This window comes from Leptinotarsa decemlineata, unplaced genomic scaffold (genome assembly GCF_025532065.1).
Source record: "Leptinotarsa decemlineata unplaced genomic scaffold, Ldec_3_MD MMD2_tig00000882_RagTag_RagTag, whole genome shotgun sequence".
NCBI lineage: Eukaryota > Metazoa > Arthropoda > Insecta > Coleoptera > Chrysomelidae > Leptinotarsa > Leptinotarsa decemlineata.
Window position 1 is genome coordinate 5,499,841 of NW_027412556.1, and position 19,266 is coordinate 5,519,106.

A 19,266-nucleotide genomic window follows, 5' to 3' on the forward strand; every position below is an offset into this window, starting at 1 on the left:
AAATGTCGATGAAAAACTGACTTTCATTCACAAAAAATTAGTTTCTTTCAATGTTTTGGACATCTAGTTTTCCATCTTAACTGCTTTCTTCCTTTATTTGTAAATTTTTCAATTTTTTTTTGAGATGAAGAAATAGAAAGCTCATTACATTTATTCATCTTGATAGCACTAGAATCCTTATCATCCTTTTGCCTCTTTCAAGATGTGTTAGATTAGATGCTGTCGAAATTTATTAGTTGTTTTAAAACCATAATATATCAATGAGAACTTATTCAACTCAATCAAAATACGCGCCATTTGAATCAGTGCACTTTTGCCTACGTAACAAAAGTCCATCAATCCCGTCAGCATAAAAATTGCGTACTCGGGATTCGATGAAGTCGACGAAGGCCGTTTTTGTCTGGTCATGATTTGCGAAGGCTTTACCGGTGAGAAAGTTACCGAAGTGCTTGAAAAGATGGCAATTGGTTGCCACGTTCAGACGGGCGTTGATTTCCTCAAAATAGGACTCTGCTGTGATGGTTTGGCCTGGTTGTAGAAAGCTATAGTGAATCACACCAGCCGCTGAACACCATACAGTCTTTTTTTGGTAGGTTTTCGCCTTTGGGAAGTGCATGGGTGTCTCAACGCTGTCCAACCAACGTCCTGAACGTCTTCTGTTGTCGTATAGGATCCCCTTTTCATCACACGTGACGATCCGATCCAAAAAAGGATCGTTTTGGTTGGGCAAATGCAAAGAAGAACAGACCACGAGAGTTGACAATTTCTGTTGATCATTCAAATCGAGGGACACCCACTTTTTGAGCTTTTTGACGTTTCCAATATTTTTTAAACCATCAAAAACCGCATGTAAGCTGACGCCCAGTTCTTCCGCCATCCTAACCTCAGTTTGTGATAGGTCAGTGTCCACCAGGGTCTTCAAATCCTTGCCCTGGATTAACAGTATCATTGTCAAATACCTGGTTAATTTTTCTGACTGTTTCAACAGCGGTTTGGTTCAATTTGCTGGAGGGGCCCTCTAATATCGTAAACGGTTTCGCCAATCTATTTAAACAATCGTATACCGCTTCTTCCCCTTTTCAACCAAACTCTGATATTGATAATAATCACTTTCTTGATATATCAAGCTTCAGTGAAAACGAAGTATACGAGGCACTAAGGTCGCTGAAGACTGAAAAGACCGCTGGTACAGATGACATTCCAGCTTTCATCCTAAAAGATTGTGCACTTGTGCTTGCTCGTCCTCTATCTATACTAATTAATATCTGCTTAAGATCGGCTACAATACCAAGGATCTGGAAATCATCAAAAGTCTGTCCCATTTTCTAGAAAGGAGATAGACGAGATATTTCAAATCATCGGCATATCTCTATTATTTGCAACTTTGCAAAGTTTTTTGAGATTCTGCTGGAGCGAGTTATATATCGGCATGTTAGTTGCAATATAAGTATAAACCAACACGATTTTATGAAAAATCGTTCAACGGTCACCAATCTTCTCACTGTAACCCAACATATTGCTGAATCTATTGACAATAGGGCCCAAACTGATGTTATTTACACAGACTTTTATAACGACTTCGACAGGCTTGACCATGGCTTTCCACTGAACAAACTAGTAGCCTTTGGATTATCTCCATCCTTAATCGCACTCTTTCAGTCCTATCTACGGGATCGAAAACAATATGTTCAGCTCAATGGTTTCAAATCTACCGAATATAGTGCTAGTTCCGGTGTTCCACAAGGTTTGAATCTGGGACCGTTGCTCTTCAATATATTTATTAATGATATTGCAGATGTTATAGATGTGTATTTCCTTTTATATGCAGATGATCTCAAACTATACTGCCTCGTTGAGAACATAGATGATTGTGTGAACCTCTCAGCAAACGTAGGACAGGTTGTAGAATGGTGTTATCGAAATAACTTGTCACTGAACCCGGATAAATGTAGGGTCATGTCCTACAGTTTGAAAACGAATATCTTAATCTTTGATTATTCAATAGAAAACGTTTCCCTGGTGAGACCAGAAACATTTACTGATCTTGGCGTCACATTTGACACTGCACTATCATTTAATAGACATATCGATAATGTTGTAACCTCCTTCTGTCGTTTGTACGGATTAATTGCACGTAACAGTAGTGATTTCAAAAAAACTTCGACCTTAAAAACTTTATTCTATGCTCTCATAAGATCAAAGTTAGAATACGCGTCAGTTGTGTGGAGCCCCTTTTATCAATATCACATTGATAGAATAGAAGCAATTCAACGACGATTTTCAAAACTGCTAAGCCTAAAAACCGATGGCATTTATCCTCCAATAGGAACAACTCACTCTGAATTGCTACAAAAGCATAACTTTTGCAGTCTCGAAAAAAGGCGTGAATATTATAGTGTTGCAATAACCTATAAAATTATCAAAATCATAGTTGACTGCCCAACATTACTGGAAAAGTTTAATATTAGCATTCCTTGAATCTGTTCCAGACACCCGAGTACTTTCTATATAAAAACATCTCGCACAAATGTTCTGGAGAATTCTCCGATCCATACCATGTGTAAAGTGACAAATTCTGTTAGCGATAATTTAGATATATTTAGTTGCAAATTGTCAAATATAAAATCCCACTTCCTAAAATAATTGTTTTGTCACCTATAATAAATATAAAATGTGTAGTCTTTATAGTCACTTGTTTGTAGTGTTTGTAGACTTTACAGTCACTTGTTTGTGATGTATTTATTATACTCTGTTATTTCCTGCTCTGTAATTGGGCTATGTCCTGTAGAGTATTACAAATAAATAAATTTGAATTTGTAGAGAAAAATTATCCGAAAATCGTTAACGACATCACATAGTAATAGACTGAAGGAGCAAAATTTGGAGTAAATGAGCAGGCATCAATGTATATAATACAAATTTCTCTATCGATACTTATACTCACGACACAGTAGAATAAATATTTATTGAGATATGGAGATACAAAAACACGTGACATTGAAACGGACAAAGCTTTTTGAAACACCCTAATAACTTTAGGCATTGAGGATTGTACTAGGAATTGTTCAGTGAAAATAGAATGAGGTGTTCTTTTCTGTAAAATCATGAAATGAGAATAATCAAGTTCTACGAAAAATTGATAATGATTTTTATCAGTCTCATTCATGATTCAATTAGTTCTTTCCCAGAGATTTCTGATCATTGATCTGATTTCTCTAATCTTACCTTTAAAAAACATGTATGCAATACATTGATGGATGTATACGTTAATACGTGGTAGGAAATCATAATGAAGAAAAGAGAATTGAAACTTTCTGTTTTTTACCATTTTTATTTGTAACTAACCTTATTGCAGTTTCTTCCTATAAGGACATTTTCAAACTTATACATTACTTATACATTAAATTTAATAAGGACATTTTCAAACTTATACATTACTTATACTTATAATTTAATGTATAAGTTTGAAAATGTCCTTATAGGACGAAACTGCAGTAACGTTAATAATAAATAATAAAAGTGGTAAAAAACATGGAAATTTTCAATTCTCTTTTCTTCATTAAACATGTATGCAATTTGATATAAGTATGCTTTGGCAATACTACTCAGATTTATTATATTTCAAATGCACCCTTTGGAACATTTTCTTCCCCCATACACACAATAGAAAACTCATGAACATGCTTTTGGATATGTTTCCATTGCTACTCCATAATAAATATACATGAGCTTGGTAAAAGATGAAAGGAATCACATTTGTTGTACAATAACTAATAGTTCAAATAACACAAAACACTCGATAATTAATAGTTGTGAGACAACAAATTGCAAAATTCCAATGTGAACACTCCTTTTAGAGGCAACCTTCATTAGAAGTGTCATTATACCTAATTGAAATTTATAAAGAAGTCTATACTACACACCTGCAAGTGAATCTTGAGTATTGAATAATGAATAAAAATAAACACATCATAAAACGTGATGTGGAATTGCGAAGGGGATCTTACAATAAAGATACAAAAACATAAAGTGAATGTTCAAATTTCGCGGGCTACATACATTGGATTAGCGTTTTTTTATGTTGGTACTCTCGTCTCGAACATATGTTCCAAGTTTCAGCTGTTTTTCGATGATTTGATCATGCCTCAGCCACCGTATTCGCCAGATTTGACCTTCTGCGACTTTTTTCTGTTCCCAAGATTGAAGAGACGCATGAAAGGTCAAAGGTCGGCGTTTTGCGAAGATTGAGGAGATAAAAACCAAATTGCAGAGAGTTCAAGGATATACCAAAAGTTTATTTCAGAACTGCTCCGAGAGGGACTACTTTGAAGGGGACAAAATAGAAAGTGATAAATGTTTTTTGAAAAAATTAAAATTCACTTTAGTTTTAGAGAAATTCCTTATAATCATTTTAGAAAGAGAACTAACTGGTCAAGAATCGAAACCGAAACGTCATTGCTTTCAAAAACGAACAATTGTTTACAAAATCGCAAGTGTTTGTTTCAAGCGTTTTCATACGTATGAAAGGGTTAGTCGATTTAAATGTGGTGGTCATGCGTGTCATGCTTGGGAAAATAATACAATAACAATTATAAGACAAGACTTCTTTACATATTGATTAAAAAGTAAGCATGCCATTGGAATTGTTTGTTTTGATTGAATTATCACTAAACGCCTTTTGAAAATGAACTACTTATAGATAGAAAATGAAAATTGAGAGCAGCATGAAAATTGTTAGGAAGTGTAGAAAATTTTATTGGAAATATTGTGGATCACAACAGACTGAGTAAATCTATTTATACTAATATAAATGTGAAAGTTTGTGAGGATGGATGTATGTATGTTTGTGGCTCTTTCACGCCTAAACGACTGAACGGATTTTGATGAAACTTCACATAAATACAGCGTATAGCATATATATCTACCTCTTATGTGGTAGCCACTATATGCCAAATACTGAGCCATGAATATAATTAAATTGGATACTTCTTTTACAATGCACATTTTAGAATATCTGTCAAATTCTTATGAAAATTGATACAATTGTCGTTTTAAGTATTTAATATAGATAAACTTTGTCCCTTACACTAAGTAATTTGGACGCATCGTTTAAAAGTTATCACGATAAGATTAACTTGACGCAACGCAGTAAGCTACTGCGCGTCGCGTCTACTGTAAGACGACGGGGGACGATGCGCGGGGTAGAGGGGCGGTCTAACCAATGAGGTGCCATTGCCGAGAACGCGTCCCGAACGCGGGCAGTCCCGTGAGGGCAGACGTCGTTGACGGTTGTGTTAGATTTGCGAAATTTCTTTATAGGTAAAATAATTCGATTTCCGAAGTTATTCATCACTTGGTGCAGTTTGCATCTTTTTTCAGTAACTGTATTTTTAAAGTAAAATATAAATTACTAGCTAGTGCCCGCTCTTATATTAAAGTACAGCCGAAACTACTGAACCTAGAATCTTGAAATATGCAGGTAGGTTCTTTGTATAGCGTTAATAAGCATCAAGAAAAGGAGCCAGAAATTTCCACCCCTCAAGAGGGAAAATAGGGGTTCAAAGATGGTATTGTTGGAAAATATTTGTCTATGTATTGCAGAACCGGCACCCAAGTCACCCGACTTACTTGACGCAACGTGATGCATCAACGTCGCGTATTCTTTTCGATTTCAATGAAATTGCTACTATAATGTTTCGATTCAAATTTAAAAGTACTTTGTACATATATAAATTGTTGGTATTCGAAGTGGAGTTTGAATTGCAGGATTGTTGTCTTATTTTTGTGAGGTTATGTTAATAGGTGAAGTGTGGCAATTCGTTTATCTCAGTCTCCTGTATCTGTTCAGAGTATTGGCACAGTATAATGCTTGAACACGTATTGGTGAATTTTATTTGACATTGTGTATGGACCGTGTATAGACTCTCCAAGAATACAACTAGTCCAGAATTGTGGCAGTTTGATGGCCTAGCCCCAATTTTTTAATTCACTATATCGATTTGAAGGATTTAATCCCTAAAAAACAATATTTTTTATTCATTATATTCAGTTTAACACACAATTCTTTGATATTGAATTGAAAAAAAGCCTCTATCAAAATATCAGTATTGTGTTTTTATTGAAAAATATTCCAAGTTGTGTAGAAGAAACTCGAGAAAAATTAACATCAAGCCATGGATAGATTTGAGGTAAAATGAAAAAAAAAAAAGAAAATTGAGCTTTCTCAGTTTTCACTTTTCCAACATTTTTTTCCATAGTAATGTTACTTTTCTTTCACATTTACAGTGAATATTTGAAAAAAAAAAGACCACTGGTGATTTTGAAAAAGAAAAACATGTTTTCAGTAGTTATTTAGGTACTGGGATATTTGTTAATGAAGCATTATTTGTTAACATCAAAATAAAAAGGTTAACTGAATATTTTGCACGGGAAAATAGAGCATCTTTATAATATGAAAAAGTGACTTTCCACCAAATATCGTGAAAAACCAATGTTTTTTGTGGGAGAAAAATAAAGCAAAAACAAAAAAGCTACTTTTTTCGATTTTTCTCGGATAATTTTGGGTTACTAATATAGTTCGTAGTATAGTTGTTATCTTTTTATAATTTATAACATTCACATACAACTTTTTTCAAGCAGATCCGGTTTCAGAGAAAATCGTGAAAAATCATAGATCCACTTGAAACTATTTTTCCTGTATAAGCACAAAATTGTATAATATTATTAACATTGTTTATACTGTTATTTTATTTTTTCTTTCTAACAGGCTTCTGCTCTGCAGTTGGGTTCTTATTTTCAAATCGAAAACACATTCTGAACTTACCTATATCCAAGTTAAAGTTCCAAAATTATAAGAGTATGCAAAGGGAAAAAAGGGGAATGATCATATCATGTATGTAAAAATAGCGAGACTCACCCTGTTGCATTCCAGTGCCTCGGCTGAGTGTTCCTCTTTCTGTCGAAAACAACTGGAACATTTCGTCTTATGAAAAATATTAGGAGTAAATTTCTTACACTGGGACATGTTGCACTCAACTAATAACCTCTCTTTGTTTACCTATCAGCCGCAGGCGCAGCCTAAAAGTTGGTGGCAACTCAAATTTCCGAAAATGATTGCCATCGCACACACTTCACTTAGTCACTTTGGTTTATTTTTTGCATTGACATAAACAACACACCCTATAAGAAAAGAGAAGGAATAAGTCCTATTCCGATATCGAGTAACGTTGGACTTGAACGAACGAACGCACAGAACACTCACCTGTGAACAAACAAGTACTGTCGATGATGTTTGAGCCCGCAACGCAAAATACCACTAGCATATGACTGAGATTACTAGGACTGAGGTTAAAAAGCGTCTAGAGACCACAATCGCTTCAGGCAGATGCGCCGTCGATTTTAATGGTGCTTCTGAAAACGCGTCGTAATTTTATCACATATTTTCAGAGTTGAGTGATGTTTCTTATTCTAACACAATCGTATTTTTTCAATACTCAAATGATATATGTGATGTAATTGACCGATACTTGATGAAAATCCATAAAGTATTAAAGTAACACTTTATTGTTACATTTTCACTGGGCAGTTTTAGTTTCGCGTTTTCTCTTTGTCTTCTATTGTTACTTATACTTATTCCATATTCTGTGGTGAAAAATATTTTTGACTTTTACACGAGTTCCTTGAATCCAATGATGAGCACGTCATTCCACCAATTTTGTTTTATTGTTTTATTGTTTGATGGATTACAGATGTGACATCCATTAATTTTCCTCAAATATATGATTATTTCCACCATTGCCACACCAGCCGATACAGTTGATGCATTTAGATTGGTTGACAACTGACATTCAATGAATTTGAAAAAAAGAAGAAGTATTTCAACTCCACGTGAACGTTTCTTATTTTGCTGAAAATTTTATCTATCAGGCTCAATCTTTCACAGCATCACTGAAGAATTGCTGTTGAATTTAAGAACTTACCTTCTGCGTTCTCCTCAGATCGAAGCGCATAATTCAAAATCTCATTCAATTTGTATAGTGCACGCTAACATAGGAAAGAACACTATTTTCAGTATAGGATGTTCACTCTCCAAAAAATCTCTGTAACAAAACAGCCAGTCAGGTGTTGTTGTGACTTCAATATATCACTCTGAATCTCGCAGTCGACGCATACATCACTGAAGATATATGCCGCAGTCGTAGACGAAACGTTTGGTATTACAAGTATGAGAACAAGATTGACATTTGAAGGGTTGTCACAGATGCTCATTTAACGTTATTGTGAACTTATTCAGAAAATTTATATTACTGTTTTCAGTCAGTTCACTTTCTAAATGTTGGTACAATCAGAAGTTAACAAAAAAAACTAGACCTTATTTTATGAAATTGATTCTATATGCTGTGTAATTTATTATACTTGAAATTAAGCTGGATTCTCAATGTTAAATTTTATTCTTTTACGTATAATAACGTTCAATTTGATGTAGTTCATCAGTATTGTTTCATCACCAAAATCCCTTCGAATCGATTTCCTCAAAAAAATAAAATCAGTAACAAGTTTTTCTTGCTTGCTTATTTGATAATAATTACGGTAACTGGAGCGATTGACCAGTCTTTGGTAATCCGAATTTTACCGTTCCTGTGGCATTCAGGATGTTTCCCTTGAAGTGATACCTTAAAAGATTGCAATGCACGTGACTCCTGACAGCAAACATTCACAGAATAAAACGAGAAAACGTGTTCTCCCGTCGACGAGAACGTCCCCTCGATTGAAGTATACAAACAGATTAAGCGAACACTTCTGAATATGAATAATAACCGAATGAGAATTTTACCAATTGGATGTCGAAAACAGTCCGACAAATACTGAAAAAACACGATTTGATGTATATTCGTACAGTTCAAGAGATTTGTGTACAAACAAATATATTGCTACATGAAAAAATAGAAATTCATTCCTATATTTTTTCGTCCTCCGAGATCTATGTAGACAACAAGTAAAACTCCGATAAACAGTCGCATTAATATTACAGAAATTCTATAATTATGTCCTGAAATATTATAATGAGTTCTGTGTCAGGTCGGTCATGTCATGTCTGTCAATCGTCATTTGTGTCTAGTTTGTTGACATTTTAGGGTTCAGTACAGAAAATGTTTCCACTGAATTCAAAAGTATTTTGGACAGTTATATAATCAAAATACTTTGCTAATAATTAATAAATCTCTGCGGATAATTATATCTGTAAAAAAAGATAATGTATCACTGGAAGTACAATTTATACTGCTAACTGACGAATTGTATTTGACTGTATTATTTGTCTTGTCTCATAATGGATGCAGGAGGAGATAGGTATTGTATTAATAGAAAGTACTTACCGATATTCAAATCTCCAAGTTTTCAGGGCATTACATTCAACTAATATGGCCATAATCAGAGAAATTTATGATGGAGAATATTCCTCTCATTGTTTTTCAATGGAGTTAGAGAAAGCTCTTGAGAGCTGTTGCTCCTATATTGTTATTGAACCAACCCAACTAGGAGATGAAACAGCCAGATGGATCACTTTTGGAAATTATTTACATAAAACCGCTGTTATTTCAGGAGTTATGTCCATTGTATCAGGTAGGTAATGGAATATTTGACAACTATTAGATTCTAACAGAGAATGCTTGTATCAAAAGACATAAGCTCTTGATTTGAGAAAGGAATTTCATGCTGTAGATCACAAAATATAAATCCTAATTTTTTATCATTAGAGAAGCGTTTAGTTAGTTTAGAAATCATTTAAGTAACAGGAACCAGATTGTAATATAGAGAGGAACCAAGTTGGTGTTAAACTATTCTAAGGATCAACACATGCACATATTCTCAATCTAATAAGAATGAATTCAATAAAATTTCTTGATATTCCTCATAGTTTCTTTGCTATTCAGCAAATAATCTTCACAAAAAAATAAGGGCGGAAGCAGCATCATAATGGATGTCATGAAAAATTATCATATATGTACATATATGATAATAATTATTATTATTATATCCAAACGGTATTCAAATTCTCATAAAGAGTTTTTAGCATTTAAAAACAAACCAATTCAACATCTTACAGAAATTAAGTTTTTGGGTTACATATAGTTCAAAATTGTTCATGGCTTATCTAACACAAAATAACATATACGAGAGATATTTCCTTCTTTTTTTAGTTAAAATGCCATTTTGTGAATCATTATTGAAGTGTGCTAGGTGATGGAGCATGTCAAGATATTTTCATGTTTTCTGTTATATTTAGCCAATATTTTTTTGTGCCATTTTGTTTTTAAGGTATTGCCTGGTCCGACAACTTCACTCCTCAAGCTCCTCTTAGTATTGTTTCAACTTTATGTACAGGCCTGTACACAGCATCTTGGCAATTTGACCATTGTGTTAAATATCAGGTAAGATATAAAAGAATGACTAGTACATACTTGAATCCAGCTTGAAAATAGGGAGAATATTTATATTATGTCTTGCACAAGTTTCGAAAATGTTTCAATTGCTGCTAATCACTAATCTGAAATCAAAACTTGCCTCTGGTATACTTGAAAGTCATGCTTTTTTTCAGGTTGAGAGGGATCCAAGGAAATTGGCCAGATTACCAATTTTAGGAGGCCTCACAGCAGCATCACCTGTAGTATTAGTGCGAAAGGACGATACAAAGCGAAAAGTGTTACACTGTACAGTTTCGTTAGCTGCGGCAGCCTTTTGCTTGTACAGATTATACCGTAAAATGAAATAAATGTTTTTGTCAATGTATAGGTACAAGTTCGGTTGTTAGATTGCCCCATTTTGTGGGCATTATTAGAATTTCTTGTAAATTATATAGACGAGAGAATGTAGACAATATATAAATCAATTCCTTTTTTTATACATTTCAAACTATATTTCGCCAATGTGATTTATGAATAAATGTTTCATTGTTTATTTTTTAACTTTAGGGTGATTTGTTGTTCATCAGTAGGTGTTTGTGGCAAAGGTGAGTAAGGCATAATCATTAAGAGACTCAAGAGCCATCTATCGCCAAGGGGAACCCTGAGCACTTCAAAATCCAAAAGATATTTCTCAGTACAGATATTTTCCAAGCTATTTCTTTTATGCTACATGCCTGTTGAAATTCCATTTTGGAATGTTACCTGGCAGAACTCTTACAAGTTGGAATATTTCCTGCCTAATCATCAAAATTTACAATTGAATTACCACTATCGTCTTCGTGTGAAGTCAGAGTCAACCCTTTCAAAAGTTCATCCTTCACATGTAGAATCGGTTTTAGTTCAGAACTCGAGCAGTGTTACCAAGTTCTATCAATCCCTTCAAACATGTACACTGAGGGCGTCCACCGATTCTAAGCAGGACATCCTCACATACGTAGGTACAAATTCTTGTCTGTCCTCAGTCACTATGACCGAATGAAAGAAGAAAAATATTTGACAATAGTTTGTCCGCCTAACCGTAAAATAAACAATCGTATGCAAAAAACACTTTAATTCAGTGTGATACTTTCACTTTTAGTTTACAAAGCCACAACATGTGCTATTATATAGCGAAACACGAAAATCTCACGTAAAGTGTGTTTTAGAATACGTTACAATGGATTTTCATCAAACATGTTAGTTCTATCATATTTAACAAATTTTTCATCTAAATATACTCGATTATAAGCCATATTATTTGTGAAGTTATTTTCTGTTTGATAGTGATTCTCCTTGTGCATGAAATTTGCTGCATCTCACCCAAGAAGTTTTTTGTTTTTTCAAAGTGTATTTCTTTCAATGTCAATATCCCCTATGTAAAAATATTGCATCAAGTATTATGTATTGAGAAAAAAAACAATAATGAATGGTGATGGTCTGTTTACTGAATAAACTTTGCATGGAAACTAGAGATGTCACGAGTCCAGAATTTCATTGAAAGATGATTTGAGTACTTTTGCTTCGTATAATACTAATACTGTTTTCAAAACACAAATTGGGGGATTTTACAAAATATATCAAGTAGAACGAACTTTCTGATGAGTTTATTATTACTGAATTTTGTACCAGCTGTGATGGATCTGTTCATTTAATCAAGCTTGAATTTTTAGCCCTTCTAACCATAACAAAAAAATAGAGGGATGGCAAATATTTCCTCAAAAATATTGCCAACTTGGGCAGAATCGTTGATATCACCACTTCTTTTTTCTTTTCCACGATGGCCTTAACAATCTGAGCTGCTACATAGTCGGCACTAAATCCATTTTCTGTGGTACTGTCCATCTGACCGTAGGAACTCCCTGAACCAGTCAGAGCATTCATTGATAACTGAGTTTTAACATATCCCGGACTTGCCACTGTAACAGATACATTATCTGCTGCTATTTCAGCTCTCAAACTATCGCTAAAAGCTTGTAATGCATGTTTAGAAGCGCTGTAGGCAGATCGATCGGGCAAGGCTACTAAACCTTGTATAGAACTGACGACCACAATGTGACCAGATTTTCTTGCAATCATACCAGGCAAAACGGCTGAAATAATGAAATCCATATTACTGGAATAATAAATTCAGAACAAACTGAAGAGATTATAACCTTTTGTTAGAGCCACCGATCCAAAATAATTCACCTGCATAATTTTCATATCTACATCAGGATCTGTAGTAAGAGCTCTACCTCTGTGTGAAATACCACCATTGTTAACTAAGATATCTATCTTCTTGGTGATAGATAAAATTTTTTTGACATTATCCGTCAAACTATCAACATCGCTAAGATCTAAAGGAATGATTATCGGCGGATGGGTTTGTAGAGTACAGTGGGAATGTAGTAAGTCATTTCTTACTCTCTCCAATTCCTGTCTTCTTCTGGCACACAATACCACCTGGCAGCCATGCTTGTAGAATTCATGAGCAAGCGCCTCTCCAATACCTGAACTTGCTCCCGTAATAACCACAACCTAGAAATACCATCAAAAAATACATGCCCTGAAAATTTGAATCATTTCCTGTTGTCAACATATCCAATAAACTTTTTTTATTGAATCAAAACATAATACTGTTTTCCCAAAGAAAATTATCGAGAAAACAAGCAGTTCGTCCTTTTAACTCACAAGCAATGTATTCTGCTTACCTTTCCAAATAGTTCATTGTAGCCTTTCTGTAAATATAAAGCTCTGAAAACTCGAAGTATAATCCATGGCAATGAAATTGCAAGAGTGAAAGAGCCAACTAAACTCAGGGATTCGTAGAGTTTCTTTGCATCGCTCATCTTATTTTCAAACATTAATTCCAGAAAATGGAACATTTCTTAAAGACAGCTTCAATCCATTTTCAAAAGTTGACGTTCTGATAAAAGAAAAGGTTAAAAGTTCAAGTTAATGATGATTAGATGTGACCAGAAATTTGACGTTTGTTTAATTCTGAAAAAGGTTAGATTCATTTATAAAAAAACATCGGAGTCACAATAATAAACGAACCTCGCCTACCTCCGTTTCAAATATTCAAAGATTAAAATATTGAAATTGAGTTGAAAAAATAATTGGTAAATGCATAGATTAAATATTTAATCTGTGATAAATGACATTACTGTTCGCTTAAGCCAGTCCTCAAATTCAACAAGAGAAATTCCAATAAATTGCTTTATCCAATAGAAACGCGCTAACGTTTAAAATGCTCCAATAGATAAATCTATTGGAGCAATCGGTGGCTTCATTGAGACGAGTTCTTAAATTCATTGATGATAAGTCCATTGAATAATCTGAATCAATCTTTGCCTTAGGTTGCGTTCCCTAGAGTTCAGGCGTTCCTTAGAGTTCAGCTGTTCCCCACAGCTTTTGTATGTCCATTTGGAATGAGTAGAATCTAGAATACCAAGAAAACGCCGAAAATAATATTGGTTAACTTAACAATCATGACAATAATTTAATATTCAACGTCATGTTTTCCCCAATACTCCATTTCAATGATTCCGTCGATTGCAACGCAGTGAAAAGTAATAAATGGAATAGAAATAAAAGAGTATAGAAACGATGGGAATGGTCCCTCCCAGGATTCCTATATGTGGGAATTACTAAGTAAGAGGCAAAAGTTGAAAGTAATTGAAAAAACGCAAAAACTTCTTCGGTAATGCTATCAAAATTGCATCAATAAATGCACCAGTGTTTGATTTCTTTTTAAATTATAAAAATGCCTCCAGTTGTATTATATACAGATTGCAAGGTAACGAATGAAGTGGAAATCAATATTACTCTTTACTTCAATCAAGTTTAAAACTACTTTAGTTCCGAAAATTATTTTAATTTTATTTATTTCAGTTTAGAAATCAGTCAAATAAAAGGCGAGTTCTTAAATTCACCGGTAAGTTCACCAATGAAATCATTTATTGGTCCATTCGAAACGTTAGCGTGATTTCATTGGTTGAAGCAATATATCGAAAATTCAGCCTGAGTTCTTCCCGTAATCTTGTATCTGAACCGTGCCAAAACACGCAGTTTAAATGTGTCAGTGCTGGACACAGAACTATAAGAAGATTCCTAAATTTTTTGTATCAAGATGGAGTAGTAGAAAGCCAAAAACTTTCTTTCCCAAAAAATCACTCCTAAAAATATAACCCCTTCAATTCAAGAAGTTATAGTTCTGTGGTACTGGAGTACCGCCAGATTGTCATATGTCATTGTCACTGCTTTATGTGCGATACGAACGATTGTAAGTTTGTAACTGCCGTTTATATCAGTTTGAATTTCAAATAAGAATATTGGTTATTGTAAAATATATCTCCAGATGAAGATGAATATTTTAATTTGGTTTTTAATAATTTTATCATCGCTCACGCCTGGGAATGCACTTTTTGATAACCTATTCACTGGAATACGAAGTTATTTCCATAATGAAGGACCTATGGAAGACTACCAAGAAGAAATGTACAATCAAAAAATACCTTATGAAGTATCTACCACGGACGAGAAATTTTTGAGTGAAGCAGCTAAACTAACTGGTGTTGCTTTGACAGATTTGGATTCCTGTCAGCAAAGGGTAATATTTTCCCTCCATGATATCTAGGAGTCTAGAATCAAAGCATGATTTGATAATGAACCTGAAATAATTACTGGAACAGACTATATCATGAGTATTATACTGATGGATGATCAATTTCTAATCTTGTTCAGCTATGATATATTTTTATTAGAGGAAGGGTACTTGGTTGATTATGGAAAACTTGGTGAATTTTCAACTTTCTATTTATAATATATTCATTTTATTCAGTTTCTATTATTAGTCAAAGGGTTATGTAATCTGTATTTACTATGATGAGATTCTTACTAAAAAAATTTATTTTATTTTGTCATCAAGCAAATGTTTAGAATTATTGAATACATTGATTTCTAAACATTTTAAAAGATTTGACTCAAACCTTTATATTAGATTAATAATTGATAAATAATAGATGATGAGTGTCATTTACATTTGTAACATTACTTTTCATTCCCACTATCTAGGTGGTGTTGAAGTTAAAATCTGACTGTGATAAAATGGACGACGAACAACTGGCCAAGATGGCAGTGCACTTATTGAACTGCCAGTCATTCGTGGAAGGTCGCCAGATTTATCCCTGTTCTGATGACATGAGTATTCGGGAATGTACGACAAACATGGACTCTGACACATGGACAAGTTATCACTTGATGAGCAACAGAGCCAGAGCTGTCTGTTACACAATACGACAGAGTCAATTTCGAGGTTTAGCTGAGCATACTGTTAATCGATTAATGGAGGCAGCACGCGGTCAACTAAAAAATCTCAATCGTATCTCAGATACCCAACTGAGTTTGCAAGGTCTTGCGGAAAAAACTTATGATAAGCTCAGTGAAGGTCACGAAAGTTTGTCAAAGCAGCAGCAAGACATTCAGAAAGCTCAGTTCTATGGACAGTTGGCTATTGAGGATAATATTAAAAGATTGACTGATGAAAAACGATTGATATTGGAAACACACAATCAGTTGGTCGAAATGACTAAAAACATACAAGGTCAACTAGAAAATTCATTGATACAGCTCAATGATCAATCTGGTGAAACCAAGTTGAACCATCAACAGTTGATTGAAGATCTTATGACAATTCAGGACAAAACAACAGAAATATTTGAAAAAATTGGTAAGTGAATTGAATTTGCTTGAAAAAAATGTAAAATGAGCTTTTATAGTTAACAAATATTATTCAGTTTGTATCTGAATAAAGAAACTCCTTGCATGAACTAAACATTTATGCAAATAGTTCATTTTTAAGTGGATTTGTGTCTGCCTTTCTCTGTAAGTTTTCACTATGTGGATCATGATACTTTGATAAAGAGACTATAGCATTAGGGTATAGAAAATAGTGTACTGACATGAATTACAAGCTTTCTACAATATCACAAACAGTATGTATGTTTGAAAAATGAATAATGCAATGAGTTGAGGGTTACAAATTCTACATTAGCTGATATCAACATAGATGTCCCACAGGGTTCCATTTTGGGTCCCATGTTATTTCTGCTATATATTAATAATATTGAAAACCTTTGTGAAAATGTTCATGTTACAATGTATGCAGATGATATCTCTGCACTTTTGTTAGATCATTCTGCTGAAACCCTTAAAACACGTTGTAATGCGCTAATCCGATCTTTGGCAACTTGGACATATAACAATTCACCATTTTTCAATGTAGATAAGACACAATATCTTCGGTTTCACAACCGTCAAAAACTTTGTACAAAACCCTATCTCACTGTAAATGATACCAGTTTCCAAATCTGACACCCATGTCAAGTTTTTAGGAATGTGCATTGATGAACATCTCGATTAGGAAGTACATTGTTCGAGTCTGATATCAGCGCTCCATTCTCAGTAATATCTTCTGAAAAATTTGAAAACGCTACTTACACATTCTCAATTGCTGATGGTGTATTATGGGCAAATGAAGAGTCGTATACATTATGGTCAACCACGTTTCAGGAAGTTTATATTGTACAAAAAAAATCATGTGCATCATGAATGTGCCTAGTACCGAGAGCTGTTGAGGTTTTTTCAGCAAATATAAAACACTTCAGTCATTATATATTTTTGAATTGTTTTTTTATATTTTCAAGAATAGAGACAATTTTGTGAAAAATTCGGATGTACATCAAGTAAATAATTGTTCTCAAAATCACTTCCATTTGCCAATTTGTAAAAATAGAGAGTTACATTTCTCTCCTACTAATAACGGCTTACGTGCATTCAATAAATTACCAAATGAATTAGAAAACTGTTCTTCGTTATTGACTTTCAGAAAGCAACTCAAAAAAATGTTCTTGTTATGAGATGTTTTTATTCAACAGATGAATTCTTTTCAAAAGGATATTGTTATGAATATTTTTGTTACATCTCACACATATAACATTTCTAATATGTGAACTTGACTATTTCAATTCAATATTTTGTCTCTTGGGAAATAAATTTTCATTATCATTATCATTTTTTGTTTGAAGATGGAGAAGTAGAAATCCAAGAAGTAAACCCTCGTGAAAAATGTTTCATTTTCTATACATTTCAGACAAAACATCTTCGTTGCTTTTTGCTCAAAATGAGGAGTTCGGCAGGCAGTATCAGTCTACCTTGAGAAGTTTACAAGAGATGAACGAGACAGTACACAACCTGGCAGCTCTGGTAGGAGGAACATGGCGGACATTGGAAGATCGATTAGTTTGGATAACTTCTGCTCTAGGAGGAACAGATCATTCTATAGAACGCATTTATCTTGTGCTTTGGCATTCAACATTTATACTTTTGGCAATGCTCAGTTGTGCCTTCATGGGGGTTAGGACCAGCACTAGATTAGTTGTTGCCACCTTACCGCCTCTGAATTTGGCTGTGGCATTCTATGGAGAACAAAAACATTTGGACTTTGTGGGACTTCTGAGCACAATTTTGATATTTGTTGTTGGTAAGTTCACTTTTCAATCTCTTGAGGTGGTACTCAGTAGATTTCTTCGTGTTTTTATATTCATTGTGTTGTTACAAGTTTTTTTTTCATATGCAAGCTAAGACGGTTCATTTTCATTTCCTAAAAAAAATTGACTTATCGAAAGGTGAAAGAATATCTCCTCTTGGAGTCGACAGTGTTAACGTTCATTTTCATTTGCTATGATTCTCAGAACCTTTCTTTTTATTTTTCAGTACAATTTATCATCCTCGGGGCATTTGATTTGAAGAACAAAAGAAAGAAGGAAGCGATATCTTGGGAAGAGTCCACATCACCTATAAAAACCAAGGAGAGTATCGCAACCAGCGATAATGTTGGAAGTTCAACGAATGATAAAGTGACTTCCACATTATATAACTCTGAAAGCACGGTTAACGGTTACAGCGCTGTTCCTTTGAGATTATACGAAGATGATTATGGTCACGAGAACTCAGATACATTCCGAGATTTCGATTTCACTCCACCAATATCTAGAAATGGGCACTACCCTACTTCGTCCAGATCTAGGAGTCGAAGTCGAACTCCCCTTTTATTGAATACTAGCATCAGATCTCCATGTCGTGCTAAAACAAGACAAGGTACCCCCTGTAAGTTGATATCCCAGCCTGGTCGTGATTTCTGTTTCAGACATCAAACTGGTGAATCTGTGATAGGATAACGATATGAAGACTCGGGTGGTTTCACAGGTGTTTAATAACTTGAGGATGAATGTACATAGGCGATCGGAAGAATATCTGAAGGTCATTCCGCTTAGACTAGAGTTTGTCAAAATGTTTTTTAATGAACATGGTAGACTGTATTTATTCAATTCAAGCTGTTTATTTGTGAAAATTCTTTTTTTTTCAATTATACTTATTATTTATTAATGTGTTGATATCTCTGTTTCCAATATTTTCTGTAGATTGTTCAATAATTGCGAAAAATGATATCAAGGAGAGATACATACGTATAACAAAATTAATATTTCGAAATGTGATCTCGAAATATTCATCTCTCTCGTCGTACCTACTCAGTAGGTTTTGTTGAATGTCTGCCGGAAAACAACTACTTCCCCGGCTAATACCGCGCCGGACATTGAATTATATCCGACAGACATACAAAGTTGATTAAATAAAAAAAAAAGTTATTTTAGACCTTCTAAAAATTACTAATTGAACAATTATGATCGTTTCTGGTTCATATAAAAAAATTAAAACTGTAGATGGTTTCTCGGAGACAGCTTAAAACGTGGTGTTGAGCAAGTGATTTTTGTTTTCAGTTCCT

At 34.1% G+C, this 19,266-nt stretch overlaps 4 protein-coding genes across 5 annotated transcripts in view; 2 read left to right on the top strand and 2 right to left on the bottom strand.

The window, feature by feature from the left end:
* Positions 1-7,309, bottom strand: part of osp (myosin phosphatase Rho interacting protein outspread) — a 153,751-nt gene extending 146,442 nt beyond the window's left edge. The window contains exon 1 of the mRNA XM_074174891.1: positions 6,917-7,309. Coding sequence (XP_074030992.1) covers positions 6,917-7,024 — 108 coding nt within the window. The 5' untranslated portion in view covers positions 7,025-7,309. The remainder of the gene's footprint in view (positions 1-6,916) is intronic.
* A 1,786-nt stretch (positions 7,310-9,095) lies between these two features.
* Positions 9,096-10,964, top strand: Pmi (Transmembrane protein Pmi). 2 transcript variants are annotated; one of them, XM_074174894.1, is made up of 4 exons: positions 9,096-9,348; positions 9,394-9,621; positions 10,318-10,430; positions 10,598-10,964. In XM_074174894.1, the coding sequence occupies exons 1-4, from the start codon at positions 9,333-9,335 to the stop codon at positions 10,769-10,771; spliced, it is 531 nt and encodes a 176-aa protein (XP_074030995.1). In that variant the 5' UTR covers positions 9,096-9,332; the 3' UTR covers positions 10,772-10,964. The 2 variants fall into 2 exon arrangements, with proteins under 2 accessions (XP_074030995.1, XP_023025757.1); XM_023169989.2 differs by having other exon boundaries at positions 9,098-9,348; positions 9,401-9,621.
* Positions 10,965-11,499: 535 nt separating this feature from the next.
* LOC111513742 (dehydrogenase/reductase SDR family protein 7-like) lies at positions 11,500-13,614 on the bottom strand. The gene is made up of 4 exons (XM_023169970.2): positions 13,479-13,614; positions 13,133-13,421; positions 12,596-12,959; positions 11,500-12,532 (listed from the first exon to the last, which is right to left on the bottom strand). Exons 2-4 carry the CDS (start codon positions 13,304-13,306, stop codon positions 12,087-12,089), a joined length of 984 nt encoding a protein of 327 aa, XP_023025738.1. The 5' UTR covers positions 13,307-13,421; positions 13,479-13,614; the 3' UTR covers positions 11,500-12,086.
* A 1,061-nt stretch (positions 13,615-14,675) lies between these two features.
* Positions 14,676-18,869, top strand: LOC111513731 (protein brambleberry). Its single transcript, XM_023169963.2, has 4 exons — positions 14,676-15,033; positions 15,498-16,152; positions 17,575-17,964; positions 18,198-18,869. Exons 1-4 carry the CDS (start codon positions 14,782-14,784, stop codon positions 18,659-18,661), a joined length of 1,761 nt encoding a protein of 586 aa, XP_023025731.1. The 5' UTR covers positions 14,676-14,781; the 3' UTR covers positions 18,662-18,869.
* Positions 18,870-19,266: the final 397 nt, after the last annotated feature.